The 20740-nt window shown below is 42.8% G+C and overlaps 2 protein-coding genes across 6 annotated transcripts in view; both read left to right on the top strand.

Annotated features, from left to right (window-relative positions):
• Cdc42 (cell division cycle 42) overlaps positions 1-20740 on the top strand; it is an 82191-nt gene that overhangs the window by 31105 nt on the left and 30346 nt on the right. The window contains exon 1 of one of the 5 annotated variants that reach the window (XM_074081062.1): positions 6880-7034. The exons of 1 other annotated variant lie outside the window; for it this stretch is intronic. The gene's annotated coding sequence lies outside the window, so the exon portion shown is untranslated. Of the gene's footprint in view, positions 1-6879; positions 7035-7107; positions 7133-20740 lie in introns of those variants that run through there. 3 more of the 5 variants (XM_020177120.2, XM_074081059.1, XM_074081060.1) reach the window with 3 other exon arrangements.
• On the top strand, positions 6819-15914 carry LOC141424891 (uncharacterized). Its single transcript, XM_074079618.1, has 4 exons — positions 6819-6852; positions 7053-7976; positions 12963-13065; positions 13274-15914. The coding sequence occupies exons 1-3, from the start codon at positions 6819-6821 to the stop codon at positions 13025-13027; spliced, it is 1023 nt and encodes a 340-aa protein (XP_073935719.1). The 3' UTR covers positions 13028-13065; positions 13274-15914.

The following is a 20740-nucleotide window of genomic DNA, read 5'->3' as shown; positions in this document are numbered from 1 at the left end:
CTTTTCCACCACCATTAAACCTCATCATTAAGACTCCCAAACATTCAATGCCTCTTACACAAACACACACACACGGCTTTGTTTTTTATTTTTTTAAGCTATTGCTGCTGCTAGAGTGATCTTTCATTTTTAAAAATTTAAATACAGCATTCATCCTATAAAAAAGTGCATAAATCTGGGCTGGCAGAGTGGCCCAAGTGGTTGAGCACCTGCCTAGCAAGTGTGAGGTCCTGAGTTCAAGCCCCAGTATAGCTAAAAAAAAAAAAAGCATAAATCTTAATCAAATGGTTTGATGGATTTGAGTGTATGTCTACCTTTCAGACCAAAATACAGAAGATTGAGCTGGGCACAGTATGTACCTGCAGTCCTAGCTACTCTGAAGACTGAGGTAGAAAGATCCCTTGAGCCCAGGAGTTTGAAGCAAGCCTGGGCAAGTGAAACCTTGTCTCAGAAAAACAAACAAACTCCCCAGAATATTTACAGCAACCCAGAAGCCTTCTCATGCCTTCTCCTGTCATGTATCCCCTGAAAGTGAACTACAAGATGACTTCTGTAGCCCTAGAGCAGTGTTATCTCTTTCTGAACCAAAATTTCTGGCTCCTTGTGCTGAACATCACATGTGCAATTCCCCTGTCCCCTGAGGCTGTGCACCTGGACATGCCAGTGCTTTCAGCAGATGTGGATGTGGTGTGTCCTCCCTTGGCCCACCCAGTCTGGGCAACAACTCAAGACCTGGATCAAACCTTCCTCCTGGGGAAGACCTTTCTTTGTCAGCTCTGGGTTTGAATCCCAGCTCCACCATCTTCCGGCTGCATGATTTTGTGGAACCTCTACATGTCTGATTTTGGTTGAATACCTTCTACATTTCAAAGTTCTCATGAATTTCAAGTGAGCTAATAAGTATTAAATACTTAGAACAGCCAGGCACTGGTGGCTCACATCTGTAATCCTAGCTACTCAGGAGGCAGAGATCAGGAGGATTGCGATTCAGAGCCAGCTGAGGCAAATAGTTCCACGAGACCCTATCTCAAAAACCCTTCACAAAAATAGGGCTGGTGGAGTGGCTCAAGGTGAAGGCCCTAAGTTCAAGCCCCAGTACTGAAAACAAACAAAAAAACCAAAAAAATTTAGAATACTACCGGAAGCATAGGAAGAATTTAATATTTGCTCCACCTATCATGAATTCTTTGCTTTTCTAATTCCCTCACATCCTGTACACACTGCTGTGTGAGCACTTATTGTAATTATTGTTTGTCCCACTATGAGACCTTAATTCCTTGAGTAATAATTGAATCTCCTTTTTATTTCTTCAATCCATAATTTATTCATCCTGCACTGCATTCTGGCACTTAGGGTGTGATGGTGAAGGAAGCCCTTGGATGAACTTTTTAATGGGAGGACTCTGCTAGCCCCTAAAAATGGTCTTAACTCAGGTGTTTTTTTTTTTTTGGTGGGACTGAGGCCTGAACTCAAGGCTTTGCATTTGCAAAGCAGGCGCTCTACAGCTTGAGTCACACCTCCAGTCCAGGGAGGATAACAAGAAAAATATAGAAGTGAGGTAAGTTGGGGGTTGTGATAAGCAGAGTGGGGTGATAGTGGGTTGGAGATGCTACTTAAGCTGTGTGGGGAGGGTCTTGAAGAGACACAGGTGGAAAGGAGCAGGCATGCACAGAACAGGAGAGAGAATAAGTACAAAGGCACAGAGGCCGGCCTAATAAATTCAGTATGTCTGAGGAACAACAGAAAGGAGCATGGATAAAGCCCATCCATTGATGGAGTGTGTGGTCCAGATGAGGTTGGAGAGATGGACAAAGTGCCAGCTGTTGAGGGCCTTGTACGTTACGGGTTTGGATTTCATTCAAAGGGCCAGGAGAGTGTGGTGTTGGTGGTAAAGTGGCGAGCATAGCTACCTTCTAAAGGGCCAGAAGCCACTGAAGTCATCAAAGGGAGGGGGGATATTGTTCTTTGTATCCCAGGTACTAAGGACAAAAGAAGATGCCCAGTATGTGTTGGGTGTTGGTCTCAACATGCTGTGCCCAACTGGCCCACAGGAGCAATTCTCAGCTTGTTTTCAAGTTAAAACTTGGTCCTTGTAACATGTGCCTGTGGGTTCTTATCAAACCCTAAGCATGAGGATGGAAGTGCTCATTTATTTCTAGCTTTCTCTCTCCCCTGTCCCATTTTGTGCACCTGTCTTCAGTGATCCAGGTTAACTCCACCAGAGATGGTAGCTGAGATGCAGCGGACAAGTCTGGACCAGTTATAGGCAAGGCAGGCAAGAAACAGGTTTGGTCAGTTCCTCTCCTTTCTCTGACTCCAAGAAGTGTGCTGGTCTCTGCACAGCATAATAATGTGGGCACAAGTGGAGGAGGGACAGCAGGAGAGGCTGAAGGAGCAGTTCAGCCCCTTGCAGGGTGGCAGGGAGCACATGTGGAGCCCTAGTAGCAGATGGGGCTGTGACTAGCCAGGGATCAGGATGTGAAGGGTAATGCAACAGAGACACTTTGTCTTAATTTAATGTAAGTGGTTTTTTCTTTGTAGTACTGGGGGTTGAACTCAGGTCTTCATGCTCAAGAAGCCGGTGCTCTACTGCTTGAGTCACACCTCCAGTCTGTTTTACTCTGGTTATTTTTGGAGATTGGCGGGGGTTGGGGGCGGTCTCACGAACTACTTGCCCAGGCTGGCCTTGAACCACAATGCTCCCAATCTCAGCCTCCCAAGTACTAGGATTACAGACGTGAGCCAACAGCATCCTGCTTAATGTATTTTTAACCTTTACTTCTATGAAATACACACGAGAAAAGCACATGAAACAAATGCATAAGTGCAACGAATAATAATTACAAATACTCACATAATCAGCGTCCAGTATGTGAACATGACCAACACCTTCCAGTTTATATCCCCCTCTAGAGGCAGCCAGGAACTGGGTTTTTGTGATAATCACTTCATTGCTTCTCTTAGTAGTTTTATTGCCTGAGTCACATGGTAAGTCTTAACTCAGGATTTTCTCACATAAATCCTAAGAGTGTGGACTGCAGAGAAGAGTCCCTTTCATGTAGATCCTCCTGCTTGGGTTACCTTGGCAGGCCCTGGGAGAGGGATGAGGATGAATTTGCAGTCTTTGGCATTTGGCACCAAATGCAGCTTAAGGCTCCTCCTGTTCATCTGAAGAGGGCTGCAGAGGACACAGATGTATCCTACACAGTGCCTGCTCCTGGGAGCCAGCAGTGGGCAGAAAAACCCTGGGTGGACCTAAGAGAACAGGCCAAGGGCCTAAGCAAGTACTCCCATAGTACTCAAGTTGGAAGTTGCAAGGATGACTTTTGGCAGTGGGATGCAGGCTGGCAATGTGGAAGGGGTGGTGTTGTGTTCATTCATGCATTGTTCCTCCCTCCCTCCCTCCCTCCCTTCCTTCCTCCCCTTCTCCTTCCTTCCTTCCTTCTTCCTCCTCCTTTCCTTTCTGCCTTCCTTCCTTCCTTCCTTCCTCCCTCCCTCTCTTCCTTCCTTCCTTTCTTCTTCACTGTGTGAAGATCAAACCCAGGGCCTCATGCATGCTAGTTAAGTGCTCTCTCACTAAGCTATTACCCCCAGTCCCATTTATCAAACATTTTTGAGGACCAGCAGTGTGCCAGGAAATTAGGGAAAGGGTACAAGATGAGTAAGATAAGATTCCTGCCTGTCCCATAAAAAAGCAAACTGAGCTAGATGCCAGTGGCTCATGCCTATAATCCAGATCAGTGGCTTCAGAGCTGAGACTCAGGCTAGCCTTTGGAAAAGATACAAGAAACCTGACAGACAGGAAAGGGAACCATGAAATATGCAGAGGCATAGGATGGGAACAGATACAAAGTTGGTGCTGGCAAAAGGTGTGATCCTGGTGGGAAGGAGAGTGATACTGGACAGATAGCATGGATCAGCAAGGAAAGTGTTTCAGGAGAGGGAACAGCATGAGCAGGGGCAGAGAGGCACGATGTCATAGCACTTGTATGTTAATACCAAGTAATTTAGTTGTGGCATACATTATGTGATGGACAGTGTGATAGTTACTTTTATGTCACTTTGACTCTCCTCCAGAAATCTGGTCAAATATTATTTTGGGAGTGCCTGCGAGGGTATTTCTGGAAGAGATTAACATTTGAATCAATAGACTGTGTAAAGCAGATTACTCTCCTTATGCAGATAGGCCTCATCAAATCAGTTGAAGGTCTGCATAGACCAGAACTGACCATCTCTCAAGTAAGGCGGAATTTTTTCTTGCCTCAGTCTTTATCTGTCTATCTATTTACATCCTATTTGTTTTGTGTCCCTGGAGAAATAGGGAAATTTTGGAATGGCAGGTTGGTGCCAAGTCACGAAGCCCAGGATGTCTGGCTAAAGGACTTCACATTTTGTTCTGAAAGTGAGGGAGAAAACTGAGGTTTTGAGCAGGGGAGTAACTCAACTGGAGTTGAAATCTGGGACGATGAATGCCCCACTGGGTGAAATGAATTAAAGCAAGAGTTTCTTAAAGGAAGCTTCTAGAAACTGGATATGAATTTCGTGGGTACAGGATCTGAGATGCAGAAAGATGTACAAAGGTTCAGGAGCCAATTGCAGATGCAGCCACAGAGTCTGGCAGGAACTGGAGGATGACCTTGGGGGTGTTGATCAGGCTTCTGAGGAGCTGAGGATTTGGATATAGGGGTGGGAATAGGTGTGAAGAAGGTGGGGACTTGGGAATCACTTACACAGGGTGGTGCCAAGTACCACACAGGGCAGACAAGGGACATGGGTGTCCCAGTGATTCATCATGGATCTTATGTTTGTGACAGAAATCTACTCCACCTGGTCCAGGTATAGAGGGAACTTGTTGGCTGATGTGACAGATATCAGAAGCAAGAGTGATCCAAATGGCTTGTGTCGTGCTGCTGGAACTTGGCTTTGCATCTCCATCTCTCAGCTGTTTCCCCAGCTGTCCTGGTTTCGCCCTCAGGCAGACTGTCTCCTCGTGGTGGGTGACAGGGCACTCTACAATGCTCTGATTAGCCAAGCCTGGGTCACATGTCCATCCTGCAAATGGGATAGGGTCATCTCCTCCAGCCACATGGGTTGAGAGTGGGGCAGAGGCTACTTCAGGAGAAAGGGAAGTGCTATTACCAGGAGGGGTGGACCCTGGGAGGAAGATCACAGGCAAAAGGAGCTACAAACCCACAGGCTGCCTATCCTTCTAATATGAGGTGACTGTAGCCAGGGAAACCATGGGAAGACGGCACTAGGAGGCTGGAGACTGAGCTGGCATCAAGGACAGGGTAGATTGGGGTCAGGTGCTAACAGGCTGTGGAAAAGTAAGGGAGTGCCCTTCTGGCCAAACCTAACATAACAGACCAAGTACTAAGTGAGTCCTTGTTTTCTGAATAAAGGCAGGAAAGGCCAAACAGTTGGGTGACACCCCATCAAGATACTGCTGTTGGTGGAAAGGGCAGGCATTGTTTGGGGACACTCATGGGATTTGGAGGCAGGATGAAGGAAGGGGAGCTGCCAGCTGGCCTTGGGGAGGGAGAAAACTAGCACATTCCCTTCAGGTCAAAGAAAGGAAGATTCTGAATTTTCCTCAGACATTTACAGAAGCTTGGACTGGGGCTGTAGCTCAGTGGCAGAGCATTTACCTAGCATGCACTAGGCCCTGGTTTCCATCCCCAGCACTGACAAAAATTGCAATAGCTGAACTTAAATTGCAACAGTTGATTGGGTAAATGTTGTAACATCTGCACAGAGAAGGCAGCCCTTTACAAATGATGCTTTATTTGACCTGGAAAGATGTTCAGAATGTTGTTTTGAGAGACAAAAGTAGATTGCTGCCATCTTTTTCTGCACTGAATGTATCTGTCCATAGGGAAAAGTCTGGAAAGGTGTATACCAAAATGTTAACAGTTCATTAAGAGTAGAACTAGGATTGAGGCTTCTCTTAGGATTTCTCTAAAAGAAACCTGCAGAGTGATGTGATACTGTCGTGGACAACTAGAGCCAGCCTCCTGAGCACAAGCCCCGGCTCTGCCAATGCCTTGCTTGGTGACCTCGGGCCACTCCTGAGTATCAGTTCATACTTCTGGAAAATAAGGGTAATAGTTATTAACTTATAGGGTGGCTACATTAAATTAGCTACTACATGCAAGGCTGTTAGCTGCATGCCTACAGTACACTCAAAAACGGAGTTATCTTAGTTGGGTGTGGTGGCACATACCTGTAATACTTGGGAGGCAGAGATTGGGAGGATCATGCTTTGAAGCCAGCCCAGGCAAAAATGTGAAACCCTGTTGAAAAACTACTAAAAATACAGTAAGTAAGTGAATAATTAAAACAAAACAAAGCCCAGCCGGGCGCTGGTGGCTCACGTCTGTAATCCTAACTATGTAGGAGGCAGAGATCAGGCGGGTCATGGTTCGAGGCCAGCCCCAGGCAAATAGTTCTTGAGCCTCTATCTTTAAAACACCCAACACAAAAGAATTGGGCTGGTGGAATGGCTCAAGTGGTAGAGCGCCTGCCTAGCAAGCGTGAGGACCAGAATTCAAACCCCAGTACCACACACACACACACACACACACACACACACACACACAGATAATACTTTCCTTCACAAGGTTGCAATGATCGGGACTGGGGCATGGCTCAAGTGGTGGAGCATCTGCCTAGCAAGCACAAGGCCCTGAGTTCAAACCTCAGTATTGCAAAAAAAAAAAAAAAAGCACAAGGTTGCAATGATCAAAATAAACGTCAGTAGCAGCTCTGTACACAATCCTGTTCAAGTACAAACGACCAGTTACCGAGCTCAAACGAGTATGCGAGACGCGCTGATTTGCGCGTGCGCCGCAGGTGGGCGGAACCAGAATTAATCCCCGCCCCGGGCCGCCCTAGCCCCTTCTCTCTCTTGGTCCTTCCCACTTCCGCGGGTACCCAACCGTGCGTCTCTGCGTGCTGACGTCAGGCGCGTGCCCCTGTCCGGGAGGCGAGGAGACCCCGCACAGTGCTGCCAACGCCCCGGCGGAGAAGCTGAGGTGAGTGCGGGGCCCGAGGCTCTCAGCGGGAGCGGCTCCCCCTCTGTCCTGTCATCGATGCGCGGTCCCTGGCTTCCCTCGGTCCTCGAGGGCACTCGGTCTCTGGGGCCCCGGGGCCTGGGAGTGCAAAGCGCCGGGGAGAGAGCGCCGGGCTCGCGTGCGCTCCCGGGCTCGCGCGGGTCCGGGTTCTGAGGGGATCTTGGGGAGGGGTCGCTGCAGGGAAGCGGGAGGCGCCCGCCCGCCGTGAGGAGCGCAGCGGAGCTCAGGGTGCCGGCCGAAGGTGCAGCCAGGCCGGGCTGTCACCGGGCAGCGGCGGAAGGAAGGGGTCACACCCATCCAGCCGCCGGCTCCCCTCCCCCTCCCTCCGGCTCCTGGCTCTGAGGGCCACCGGGCCGGGACGCGGAGCTCTGGCCGCGGAGCTGCTCGAAGACTCCGGGCGGGCCAGGGCGGGTCGCTGGGGCTCGGAGGCTGGGTTCTGCCCCTTGCTCTTGCGCTTCGACTTCCTGCTTCGCCCGGCGCCGCCGCGGACATTTTGCGGCGGGCGGGGGAGGGGAGCGGAATTGCGACCGCGGCGGGGAAGTGGCGGTGGGGAGGGTCCGCGCGGGCGGGCGGCAGTGGCCGGGCTCTGCCGCGCCCCTCCTTGGCCTTCAGGCCGGCCATCCCGCAGGGTAGGTCAGAGCCCCGCGTCCCCAGCCTCCCGATCCCTGCCTTGGGCCGAGCCCCTAGTGTTTCCGTTTGCTTCTCCAACTCTCCATGCTTATTCAGCTGCAGCTCCTTCTCAGGGAGTTGTCTTACCTCTTCCCCATGTCGTGGTTGGGCCGCTTGCTTATTTCCTCTTAAGAGGAGGAAATTTTCTTTGTTCGTTTCTTTTTTTTTTTTTCCCCTCCCTTTTAAGTCCAGGAGAAATGCAGTGTGGAAGATTACGTCATCGCAATATAAGGGGTGAGAGTTTTAACTCCCACAAGTCAGAAACAGACCAAATCAAGACAGCTTTTTGCCGTCTTAGTCGATCATCCTCCCAGCTTCCCAACACATCGTAGTCAGAGATGAGTTTTCGAAATTCTGTTACCTGTGTTCACGACTACTAAATCTAAAATACAGGAAGGCTTAAAATCACAGGCCTAGATAGTTTCTGCCAGGGAATAAAAACGAAAGGTAACACAGCCACTTGTGTAGGCATTAGCTTAAAAGGTCTCCCTTGCCTGTACTCAGAGACACTTATTTGTGGGAGCAGTTCTTTGATACAGAATGACTTTCCCAGTCCGACTTCTCCCCTATGACTTTGATGCAGAGAACTGGACTCAAGTGCAAGGCTGTGAAAAAGAGTGTTTATTTTTATGCCGAACTTTTCCTTGCTAGAAGTTGCAACTTAATTTGCTTGCTTTAGTTTTGTCACTAAAAATAAGTTTTGGATTTTTAACCAAAAATACTTAAGTAATATTTTCAGACTTTTGGGATCACAGTTTTCATTCCTTAGAATGTTAGGTGCATCCTAAGTTTTGTCTTTGACTAGAATAAATACTGACACTGTAAAGCAAGTGCGATCCAATTGTGTCATGGGTTGTTAAAGGGTAGTTCATGTTGGAACAGGTATCCCTATTGTTGCTCATTCGTATGGAGAGCAGATTGCTTGTTAAGAAACTTAAAAAGGAGTGCTCGATTCAAATCAGCTTTCTGTAGTGTGTAGGTGTTGCAGACAATTGGGTAGGTGTGGAGCTCCTATCTCTTGAAACACATTTATTAACCTTATTGTGGTATCTTGTTTTAGAAATCTAAAATTGGAAAACTTAGCTACTGCCAGACTTTTGAGTCTTCTAGATTTATATATACACTAGCTTGTATCTTTAAAAAATATAGCAGCTTGAATTTACAGTAATGAACTCTTTTCCAATAATTTCTTCAAGACCTGAAAGGTATTATATTCTCTGTTAAATTTCTTAAAATTTTCCCATGTTATGACTAGCAATTGTACTTAATAAATTTGGTTATTTTAGGAATCTAAGTCAGATGTTTATAGCCTTGAGTACTATGTGGGCTTAACTATTAGTGAGATACACCAAACCAAATCTTGAAGTTTTTGCTAACTTCAAGATTTCTTTTCTTTGATTAGGATACCTTTTCCACTTATAGAAAAGCATTTCTAATTATCTTTTTTTTGGTGGGAGTGGGGTTTGAACTCAGGGCGTCATGTTTGCTAGGCAGGTGACTAGAGTGACTTGAGTCACTCCACTAGCCCTGTTTTGTATTGAGATAGGACCCAGCTTCGAATTGCGATCCCCCCCATTTCTGCCTCTCAAGTAGCTAGGATTACAAGTGTGAGCCACTGGTGCCTGGTTCTCGTTATTTTTAAGATGGGTCCACTAATAAACTTTTTTGATCTAAGAGCTGACAAACTTGGAAAACTTTGAAGTATTATAATTTACTTTGCCTGTCTGAGGAATGTTATTAACAGGCTTTCTTGGAAGTAAAATTTAAATTGTACTTTTATTTATAGATAGAGATACATTTTGAGTCAGCGACTATTCTCAGCACTCTAGGTAGACTGAGGCAGGACAGAGAGTTCCAGAGCAGCCTGGGATACATAGTGAGACCCTTTCTTAAAAAAAATATGTAAATAAAAATAAATTATTTCTAGATGTATTTTAAATGCATTTCTCTTTGGTTTAAGTGTCTATGTTTAGAGGAGAAGGAGCAACTTAATCACTTTAGGATATAGGACTTTCTCTGAATGGGAGGGAGTAAGTTAATACTTTGTTCACTTGGCTCCCACCAACAGCTCTGCATATTCCTCTGTGTTAAAGGATTCCATTCTAGGCTTTTATAATAATGCCTGTTCTGTGTTCTTTTCCAAAGATATGTCAGTTTCCCCCATTAGAATGTAAGTTCCATGAAGCCAGGGCTTTGATCTAGCATGGTCCCTCCTGTACCCCTGGCACCTAGGATACTGCCAAATGCATAGTAGGTTTCAGTAAATATTTGTCAAGTGAATGAAATTGCTATGTGAGGATTAACCTTTTCCTTTTTTGCATATCTCATATGCCTTTATGCTATGTTTCCTGAGACAACTTTGTGCTTGGTCAGCCATATCCATATTTGGACTCATTGAAATAATGATTACTAATCTCCTCTTGCTTGACCTGATCTATCTGTTTGGTCCAGTGTCTTCTGCAGCTGCACTATCTGGACAATTTGCCATCACTTAAAAGTTTTCTGGTGATTAGTTTTGTTATTCTCCTAAAAAGTATTCAGAGTTAAAGTTTGTGTCTTTATCTTCCTCTTTTCTTCATTTGCAATAGTAGCTTGTTTTTCCTCCTTCTTCCTCTCTACAGTATCAAATTCTTGGTTTCATTATTTTTTTTGCCTCTTAAGAGTTTCTACTTTTAGTTACTCGTCTCTTTAGTTCAAATTATCTTTATACTAACACAATTTTCATTAGTGCCATTTCAGTCTGCCACTGCTGCTATTTTAAGTCCTGGTTGTCAGAACTCTTGTTCACTAGTCACTCCTGGGACATTGCTCTCAAACTGCTTATTCTGTGAAGTGAAATCAAGTGTTTTGCCATCAAAACGTTGTCCCTCTTTGCAGCTTATTTTTTTCCTCTGTGTGTTACTGGGGTTTGAACTCAGGGCCTTGCTGGGCAAGTGCTGTACCATTTGAGCCATGCCCCTACCCTAAAGGGGGAAAAATTAGCCCAGTACTTGGTGTTAGCTATTATGCTAACCTTTTGTGGCTGCGTCACTTGAAGAGAACCTCTGATTCAGGCTGTTGCTAACTTTTTGTTCTTTAACACCTTGTACTTTAGCACTTACATCATTTTCTCAAAAGTAAGTTGTTTATTTCCATTTGCTGTTTTAATTATGCTGCTTTGTGTTCTTGGAAGATACAGTACTATTACAGTGATTAAAAATGTAGGCTTGAACTGGTTTCTGAGTTCAAATCTTGGCTCCCTCATTTATTAGATATATGTGGTATAATGTCTGTGATTTCAGTTCACCTCCATAAAATAGGGCTAGCAACAGTATTTACCTCACAGTTTTGAAGATTACATCAGTTAATATATATGACAGTTAATATATATGACATTGCAGCTAAAGCAAACACTGTGTTTGCTTTCACTATTTCAACCTTAGACCCACCCCCTCACGTTTGAGAAGCTGAGTTTACTCCACACATAAACATTTTAATAACTCTCTCTCCCCCAGACTAATCTCATGAATCCATAACATTTTTAAATGAGGGCTGGAGGTGTGGATAAAACTACTTAGTAGAGTACTTCATACTTGAAAGTATGAAGCCCTGAGTTCAAACCTCAGTGCCATGGGAAAAAAATGAAATGAAGTGGGGATTGTTGTCTCCTTTACACTGTCATCAGTTATCTTTATCAGTGTCATAAAAGTAAAGGTGTTAGGCAGTGTATGGTCTATGGATTCTGTAGCATAAGCACCACCGGGGAACTCATTAGAAACCTCAGGCTCCATTCAGCCCTACTGATCAGAATTTGTATTTTAACAAGATCTCCATGTGATTTTTATGCATATTAAAGCCCCCCCTTTCCCTCCTTGTGCTTGGTAGGAAGTGTTCTATCACTAAGCTACTTCCTTAGCCTGAAGTTAAAATTTGAAGCATCCTTTTCAGGAATGCTAGAGTTAGTAACAATGTTGAGTGCTTTATTTTTTTCCCTACTGAAATACAGCCTGATTTCTTTTAGGTAGTGTATTACAATTTATTGCAAGGATTATAATCTGCAAATTAATCTGAAGGCTATTTGGTGTTTATTTTTAGCAGCACTGGGGTTTCTAGGGAAAATGTTAACTAAATTGCCATCTTGAAAAAAATTATTTTTCAAGGACTAGACTGATTTTCTGTTTTCTCTTTCTTTATGCTTTTTTTTGGCTCATTGCTAGGGTTTGCACTCAGGGCTTCACTCTTTCTAGGCAGGCACTCTACTGTTTGAGCCACTCCACTAGCCTTTTTTTTTTTGTGTTGGGTATTTTCAAGATAGGATCTCGAGAACTGTTTGCCTGGGCTGGCTTTGAACTGTGATCCTCCTGTTCTCTGCCCCCTGAGTAGCTAGGATTTCAGGCATGAGCCACTAGCGCCTCATTTTTTTTTTTTTTTTAAGACAGAGTCTCACTATGTAGCACTGGCTGACTTCATACTCAAGATCCTCCTGCCTCATCTTGTGATTGCAGGAATGCATCACCATGCTTGGCTTGTTTACTTTTTCTTAAACTGTTTGGTGTAGGAGAAATTTACTGCCACTGTCTTCGTGCAGTTGCTTGGAGTAATGCTTTCCAATCTATTTCAAGTGAAGACAGCCATAGAAAAATACTTGTCTGCCATCCTGGGGTAAATGGAGAGGCTGCTTTTTGTTGGCTAGAGGTGCTGCAGACCCAAGATGCCAGGAGAGCTGGAAGATCAGTGTCTCAGGCACATCTGCATCCATTCTCTGTTTGAAGTAGTGATCTGAAGCCATCTGTTGTTGAATACAAACCCACATTCGTCCTTTTCAGATTATCACTATTTGTTACTGTTTATGAAGAGAAAAGAGCTGCCTGAGAACAGTTGAAATGAATTACAGATGAAATCAGAGGAAGAAGTGGAGATGGAATAAAATGCTGTTAAAGAATAGGAGAAGAGAATAAATTAGTGGAAGACATAAGCAATATTTCAGCTATAATCCATTTGCTGGGTTAGTAGGCAGATTAAAAATATTTGTAGCATTTTGGTTTGTTTTTAAATCTGTTTAAAAGCAGATGAAGAGTGGGAAATTTAAAAGAATAAATTTCATTAACTCAGTGCTATTTAAGAGGATCTCAGTTTTAGATCCCTTTTGAAATGGAATTCAACCATCTATGACTCTAGAAACCATATTTTTATTGTAGATTAACAGTAAGATTTTTATTTTTATTTTTATTTTTTTTGCAGTGCTGGGGATCAAGCCCCCAGGACCTTGCACATTTCTGGGCGGTACCACTGAGCTATACCCCTAACCCAACAGATTTAAAGACAAGTCATTAGATTTAAAAATGTAAGTTTTCATTTACCAGATAATTTAAAAAGGGATAATTCCTATGAAATCAGTGTTGTGGCTTAAATAATGCCTGCTACCCTCATTTGTTTCAGAAGGTATACAAATAGTATCCTAAAATATAAGACTGGAAGTGTTTCAGTTATTTTTATTTAAAGTTTTTGGTGGGACTGGGGTTTGAACTTGGGCCTTTGATCTTGCAAAGCAGATGCTCTGCAGCTTGAGCCACACTTCCTGATCTCAGCCTCCCAAATAACTAGGATTACAGGTATGAGCCGCCGCGCCTGGCTAATGTTTGAATTATTTTAGATCACATTAATTACTCTGCTCATTAGCGAGTAAAAGGTTAGATAATTCTTAAAACTTATAAACCAGTGAAGAGGTGGGGTGGGGTTGGTGGAGTTTTAGAGTAATGCCTCTGTTGTTTAATGTCTTTCAGTATACCTGGAGGATGTTTCCATGGCATCATGTGTCGAATTGGAACTCAGTTATTACATCCCCATTTGGGAAATTCATAATGTATATGTTTATTAAAATTTCATATCGTTAGGTCATCAGATAATCTGTTTAGCTCAGTGTTTCTTAAAGTTGTTGATAGTTTTTTTTCTTTTTTCTTTCTCATGAAACATCTTAGTGATTTCCTTAGGCAAAAGGACTGTTGGTGTAACTGAACAACATTTACTATGGGCAGAGAAATGGAGAAAATTTCCCTTAAGTTCCTAATACAGATGAATGGTAGAGACTTTAGCAGAGACATGGAGGATTTGTTCCTGCTTTGGACTAAACCCCACAGAAGAATTGTATGAGTATCCTCATGCTCTTTTAGAGTACAACTGAGCATGTTATATATCGCAGAAATCTTTGGAGTACCCATGTGGGTGTTTCTTCATCTCAACTTAAAATTGGGCAAGGTGTTAGGAAGAAGCAAGCCAGGCACCGGTGGCTCACACCTATAGTCCTAACTACTCAGGAGGCAGAGATTAAAGGAAGCCAGCCCTGGGCAAATGGTTCAAAAGACCCCATCTCAAAAAAAAAAAAAAAAAAAAAGGCTGGCAAAGTGACTCTAGCAGTAAGAGTAACTGCCTAGCAAGTGTGATGACCTAAGTTCAACACCAGTGCTGCCAAGAAAAAAGAGTGGGGGGTGGGAGAGGAGCAGATCAGTATTGGGACTGAAGAAGTGACTGTTCATTGGCTTCAAGGGAGATTTTGAAATGGAGTCACTGCCTTCAGCACCTCTGTTCTTGGATCAGTGATTCTAGTTTGAAGTACTTGTTTTCTAGAATTCTGAAAAGATTATAGTAATTTCATAGCCAATATTTTAACATTCTGAAAGTCCTATAATTAACTTCTATTTGTGATCCAAAGAATTTCAATCTTATTCTATAATATTTTTCTATAAATTATTCACATACATGAGGTTCCCCTCCCCAAAGTCAACTTTATAAAGAAGAAAAGAATAAAGTAAGAAACCACAAAAATTTCTCTCGCAAGTTCATTCATTCCTTTTGGTATGAGAAGTTTTTTTTTTTTTGTGGTACTGGGGTTTGAACTTAGGACCTCATGCTTGCCAGGCAGGTGCTTTGCCACTTGAGCCCCTCCTCCAGCCCTGCATGGGAAGTTTTTAAAGAGCTTGTGATAGTGATCTACAGATTCTTTGTATTTTATTCTTTGTGTAATTTTGCTTTTTCTTCCTTGTCACACGTACTGCCTAAACAGCTCTTCCTCCACCCTGAAAAACTCAGATCCCATTTTTCAGATTATTACCATGCTACCCCCCACATGCATTACATGAAAATGATGTTCCACTATCTTTAAAAGTTGTCTTTTATTCTAGTTAAATCAGAACCACGAACAGAAAAACCATTTCATACATTCATTGTTACTAGTTATTTGAGAGAGATAGGGTAGGGAAAGGTATAATTTTATATAACAGGTTAGAAACTAGGTTGGGCTATCTTATTTCTTTAAAAAATTACTTTTTTCCATATTATCAAAGATCAATTCATGATAAATATTAATTTTATGTTCTGGATGTGATCTGTGTTGAGGATCCAAAAGCTTATTTTCTCCTGACACAAGGTTCTTTTATTGTAACTCATTTTTTTTTCCCCCTGTAGGACTAGGGTTTGAACTCAGGGCTTCGAGCTTGTAAAGCAGGTGCTCTACCACTGGAGCTGTACCTCCAATCCATTTTGCCCTGGTTATTTTGGAGATGGGATGTTGTGAAATACTTGGGCTGGCCTTGAACTGATTTTTCTGATCTCAGCCTTCCAACTAGCTAGGATTACAGGTGTGAGCCATGTCTGGCTCTTTTGTTTTAATTAAACAAATAGTACTAGTTATCAAATCCAGGACCTGCACATGCTAGGCAAGTGCTGTACCACCCTCAGCCCCAGCAGCAGCTTTTAAAATAGGACTAAGTAGTGGCAGGAGGTTTTTTTGTGAGGACGTAAATTTTATAGCTAATTCCATGCAGTAATGTGATTCCTTAATATTATATACTACTTAATTGATTTAAATCTAAATGAATTGTTCCAGAATTAGAAATTAGAAGCATATTTTATTTTTGAGACTACTGAGTTTGGATTGTTCACAGTAACTGTTTTCACTTTGATATAGTTGCAAACAGTGTGGTAAGCATATACCTTTTGGGGATGGTGCTTTTTCTAGGAGAGTTTTCTTTCTTTTTTTTTGCCAATTTAAAACTTGGTAGAATTATGTATTCCCTCAACAGTATAGAATTGCTCGTGCTGATATAGTTGGCCTTCTGTATCTGTAGGTCTTACATTAAAAGATTGAACCAACCACGGTTGGAACATACTTGGGAAAAAAAATCAAGTTGTTTATACTGAACATATACAGACGTTTTTCTCATCATTCTTAAGGTAATATGGCATCGTAACTATTTGCATAGTGTTTACATTGTGTTAGGTATTGTAAGTATTCTAGAGAGGACTTACTTATTTTTATTTTTTATGACAGTACTAGGATTTAAACTCTGGGCCACAGGCTTGCTAGGCAGGTACACTTACCTCTTGAGCCACTCTGCCAGCCCATCTAGAATGGATTTAAAGTATAGGTTATAGGACTGTGGGGTGGGGTGTAGCACAGTGGTAACATGTGTGAGGCTCTGGGATTCAATTCTCAGCACTGGGCAGGGAGGGGACAGAAAAAAAAAAAAAAGAAAAAGGTATATATAGGTGGGCTAGAGATACAGCTCAAGTGGTAGAGTACCTGTTTAACAAGCATGAAGCCCTGAGTTTAAATCACAGTACCGCCATAACAAAAAAAAGAAAAATAGAGGTTATATTGTAGTACTAATTCCATTTTCTGTAAAGGACTTGAGTCACATTTTGGTATCTGAGTTTGGTCCTGGAACCGACTGTTTGTCTCCTTAAAATGATACTAAATGTCTTTAAACACTTGGTGTTAGCTTTAAAGTTGTAGGAGTTAGGAACAGGGACCTTTTTTTTTTGCAGTACTGGGGCTTGAACTCACGGCCTACACCTTGAGCATCTCCACCAGCCCTTTTTTATGAAGGGTTTTTCAAGATAGGGTCTTGCAAACTATTTGCCTGGGCAGCATTGAATCCTGATCCTCCTGATCTCTGCCTTCTGAATAGCTAGGATTACAGGTGTGAGTCACTGGCCCCTGGCTGGGGCCTTACTCTTCCTAGGCAGGCACTCTACCATTTGAGCCACACCTCCAGCCAGCCCTTATTTATTTATTTTTTAAAATACAGGGTCTCACTATGTATGCATGCATTTGTGTATTTTTTTTGTTGTTCTCAGTATTTTATTTTTTTTTTTAATTTTTACTTTATTCATATGTGCATACAATGTTTGGGTCATTTTCCCCCCTTTCTCCCGCCCCATCCGTTACCCTCCCCGCGGAAATTACCCCTTGCTTCCTGGCAGAAACTCTTCTACCCTTATCTCTAATTTTGTTGAAGAGAGAGTATAGGCAATAGTAGGAAGGAGCAAGGGTTTTTGCTAGTTGAGATGAGGATAGCTATACGTGGAGTTGACATGCATTGATTTTCTGTACATGTGTGTTACCCTCTAAGTTAATTCATTTATGTATTTTTCAGAGAGGGTCTCACATTTTTGCTGAGGCCTGTCTTGGACTCCTCCTCCCTTTTTCTCATAGCTAGGATTATAGGTGTGTACCATCACTCCTGGCTTGTTTTTGTGACAAGGTCTGGCCTTGAACCAGGTGAATTGCTGAAATTATAGGTGTGCATCAAATCACTATGCCCAGCCTAAAGGTCTTTTAAAAAATTTTCTTAAAAATTTTCTTTTCCGAGCCTTTATATTTGTATTTCTTCACTTTTAAAACACTACTATAGTTGAATATTAGAACAAAAGAAATAGCAAGTCATGAGCATATTATGATTATAATCCTTTACTCATTCACTACTATGTAGAAAATGTCAGCAGTGTTATTCCTGGCCCCATTAAGAGGTTTGACACTTTGAGGTGATGTTCATTATCCTTATAAGCTTCCCCATTGCAGTGGCACCATCTTTCCTGATTTGGATCAAAGTCCACCAGTTCTGCCTGATCCTTTTCATTAGTCTATTTCATTTCATTAGTCTGTCCTACTTCCTTCTTCTCACAGAGTGTTATCAGGAGGGAAAAAGCTGTTTCCAAGTAAGTTTACTTTAAACTCAGTGACGAGGTGTCATTTGTCATATGGTCTGTGATAAATTGGCATGTCTGCCTGGATGATAGGCAATGACTGGTAGTCAAGAGTAGATACTGGCTTTTGGAAACAACACAGTGGTCCTCTATGTCTACACACATGGAAAGGTCTTGTGTTTTTTTTTTTTTTTTTTGGCAGCCATGGGGTTTGAGCTCACTGCCTCATACTTGATAGGCAGGTACGCTTATGCTTGAGACCTCCACCAGCCCAGCCCAACACATGGAAGGGTCTTCTAATTGAGTAAAAACAGCATGGTCCTTCTGATCTAACACAGTGATGGTATCTCCTGGCTCCAGTCCTGGTTCTTGGTCTTCTTCACCATGGAATGTTACCTTCCTAGGCTCTTCTCTTCAACTATCTTCTTTCCATTACAGCTTTTATATCTATCTTTAAGACTGATCTGTTCTTCATGGCCCTGGCACTCCAGGTCCATGAATTTGCTGAACCATTCTAGGTTCTATCTGATGAATTCTTACTTGCATTTCAGTACCTGAGCAGTTACTGCCTCTTTCTTACCACCGCAGCCTTTACATTTGTCACAAATCACATTCTTTAGCAGAACCAGTTTTTTTGTTTTTATTCATATGTGCATACAATGTTTGGGTCATTTCTCCCCCCTTCCCCCACCCCCTCCCTTACCCCCCCCCCCCCCGCCCCCTCCCTCTCCCCCCGCCCTCGATACCTGGCAGAAACTATTTTGCCCTTATCTCTAATTTGGTTGAAGAGAGTGTATAAGCAATAATAGGAAGGACCAAGGGTTTTTGCTAGTTGAGATAAGAATAGCTATACAGGGAGTTGACTCGCATTGATTTCCTGTGCATGTGTGTTGCTTTCTAGGTTAATTCTTCTTGATCTAACCTTTTCTCTGGTTCCTGGTCCCCTTCTCCTATTGGCCTCAGTTGCTTTAAGGTATCTGCTTTAGTTTCTCTAGCAGAACCAGTTTTGTTGCACCATTATATAAACTTTTGTAGGTTATTGAGAGTTGATGGACAACATTTTTTTATTTTTCCTTTGTATGTTCTCCTTCCTCCTGCAAAAAACACATCAAAGATGTCCATGGGAAGCCCAGACTGCCACCTGTTCCAGTCTCTGTAATTGTCTGTTCTCCTTTGTTGTATTAATTTCCTTGCTTGGCATTAGAGAGAACTTAATAAGATTGAGAAATCTGCTCAAACTTTTCTCCTTCATTTGGAGTCTTATCAGGTTAGTACTTCAGTGCCAGTTTCCTGTAAGCCTTTTTCAGTTTTTCCTGAGTAGCCATTGGGTTGGCCCTCCAAAACTCAGTAGCATGTGGTTTCTTTCACCATTTACTACAGGCTGGAGTGGGAGAATGGGAAGGAGCGTGTAGTTGCCCACAGCTCAGGTATCTGCCAGTCACCAAGCATTCTGGGAAGTTCTACCTTCATTGTAGAGGTCTCTCACCTCCTTGGTGTTAGGTTTATTCTTAGGTGTTTTTTTTACATGTATTCTTTGTTTCTCTTGGTGTGTGTATTTATTTATTGGACAGAACTACACTATTAATCCTGTTCAAACCAGCTGAAACATTTGTAGGCATGCCACCTTGGAACAAATGTTAGGGCATCTCTTGTTCTTTGATCTTCCTGCCTACCTTCCTCCTTTTCTTTCTCTCCTTTCTTTCGTGGTATGGGGTTTGAACTTGGCCTGGTGCTTGCTAGGTAGGTGCTCTAGCCACACCCCCATTTTTCAGATAGGGTCTACCATTTTTTGCCTGGGGCTGTCCTTGCCTAAACCTCCTTCATAGCTGGGATTACAGGCCTGCATCTGAGATAGGGTCTCAGCTAACTTTTTTTTGCCCGGGCTGTCTTTGAACCTCAGTTCCAACTCTGCCTCCCAAGTAGCTGCAATTATAGTTGGGAGCCACCACACTGGGCCTTTTTCTTTATTTTTTCCCTTCAGTAGTGGGAATTGAACCCAGGGTCTCGTGCATGCTGGGCAAGCACTCTTCTACTGAGCTGTAGCAGGATGATTTCTTTAAATATATGTTTGTATCTGTAGAAATTCTGTCCATTAACAAAAGCTTTACACCAAAATTGTAGACTGCTCTGATTCAGAATTTGGTAATCTTGTTTTAGGTTTCTGTTTAAAAAATGGCTTGTGAGGGGTTGGGGATTTAGCTCAGTGGAAGAGCGCTTGCCTGGCAAGTGCAAGGCCCTGAGTTCGGTACCCAGCACCGGAAAAAAGAAAAAAAAAAAATGGCTTGTGAGCTGGGCGCTGGTGGCTCATGCCTGTAATCAATCCTAGCTACCCAGGAGGCAGAGATAAGAAGGATTGCAGTGTGGAATCCTATCTTGAAAGTACCCAACAGAAAAAAAAAGCTGATGGAGTGGCTCAAATGACATGAGGCCCTGAGTTCAAACCCCAGTACTGTCAAAAAAAAAAAAAAAAAGACTTGTGGTTTATAAGACAAATTATCTGAGAATCTAAGTGTGGGTACCTCTACCTCACCAGATACAACAAAAAAAGTTTAAATGGTCATAGCCTGTCTTGTAATTGACAGTGCACCTGGTAATCTTTCAAAGGTTCTCAGTTTGTCACTCACAATGTTTGTACCCTAGGTAATGTTGTGACTTGTTTTATGCTGCAAATGTGTGCTTTGTATGTAGCATTTCTGATTTAAACTGGCACATGATTTCATCCTTGATAGACATAGTCCAATTTAATGTGTTGATTTTGAAAAGTTTATTCTTTTGTATGTCAGTTCTTAAGATTTGTTCTTCTAACTTCTCCATTTGTTTATGACACAAATCTATCACTAATTTTCCAGACTTAAAAACTTCCCCCAAATTTATCTTCCCTTCCACAAGCCTCCCCATCTCCAATCTGATCATTTTTTTCTTCTCTATTTCCAGGCTATGACCCTAGTGCAGATCTTCCACTTAAATCTTAGGTTATTACAGTACTTTCTTAGCTTGAGTTTTCTGATTTTATCTGGTTGACTTTGACATGCCAC

Source organism: Castor canadensis, chromosome 7, assembly GCF_047511655.1.
Source record: "Castor canadensis chromosome 7, mCasCan1.hap1v2, whole genome shotgun sequence".
NCBI lineage: Eukaryota > Metazoa > Chordata > Mammalia > Rodentia > Castoridae > Castor > Castor canadensis.
The sequence above is the reverse complement of the archived record's forward strand: the minus strand, read 5'-3'. Positions and strand labels throughout refer to the sequence as shown.

Bases quoted from the DNA above. Each gene is read 5' to 3' on its own strand.
- LOC141424891 (XM_074079618.1), top strand. From the start codon at position 6,819: ATGCGAGACGCGCTGATTTGCGCGTGCGCCGCAG. The intron at 6,853-7,052 runs GTGGGCGGAACC...GCGGGGCCCGAG, and splicing joins GATTTGCGCGTGCGCCGCAG to GCTCTCAGCGGGAGCGGCTC. The intron at 7,977-12,962 runs GTGAGAGTTTTA...TTTTTTTTGCAG, and splicing joins ACGTCATCGCAATATAAGGG to TGCTGGGGATCAAGCCCCCA.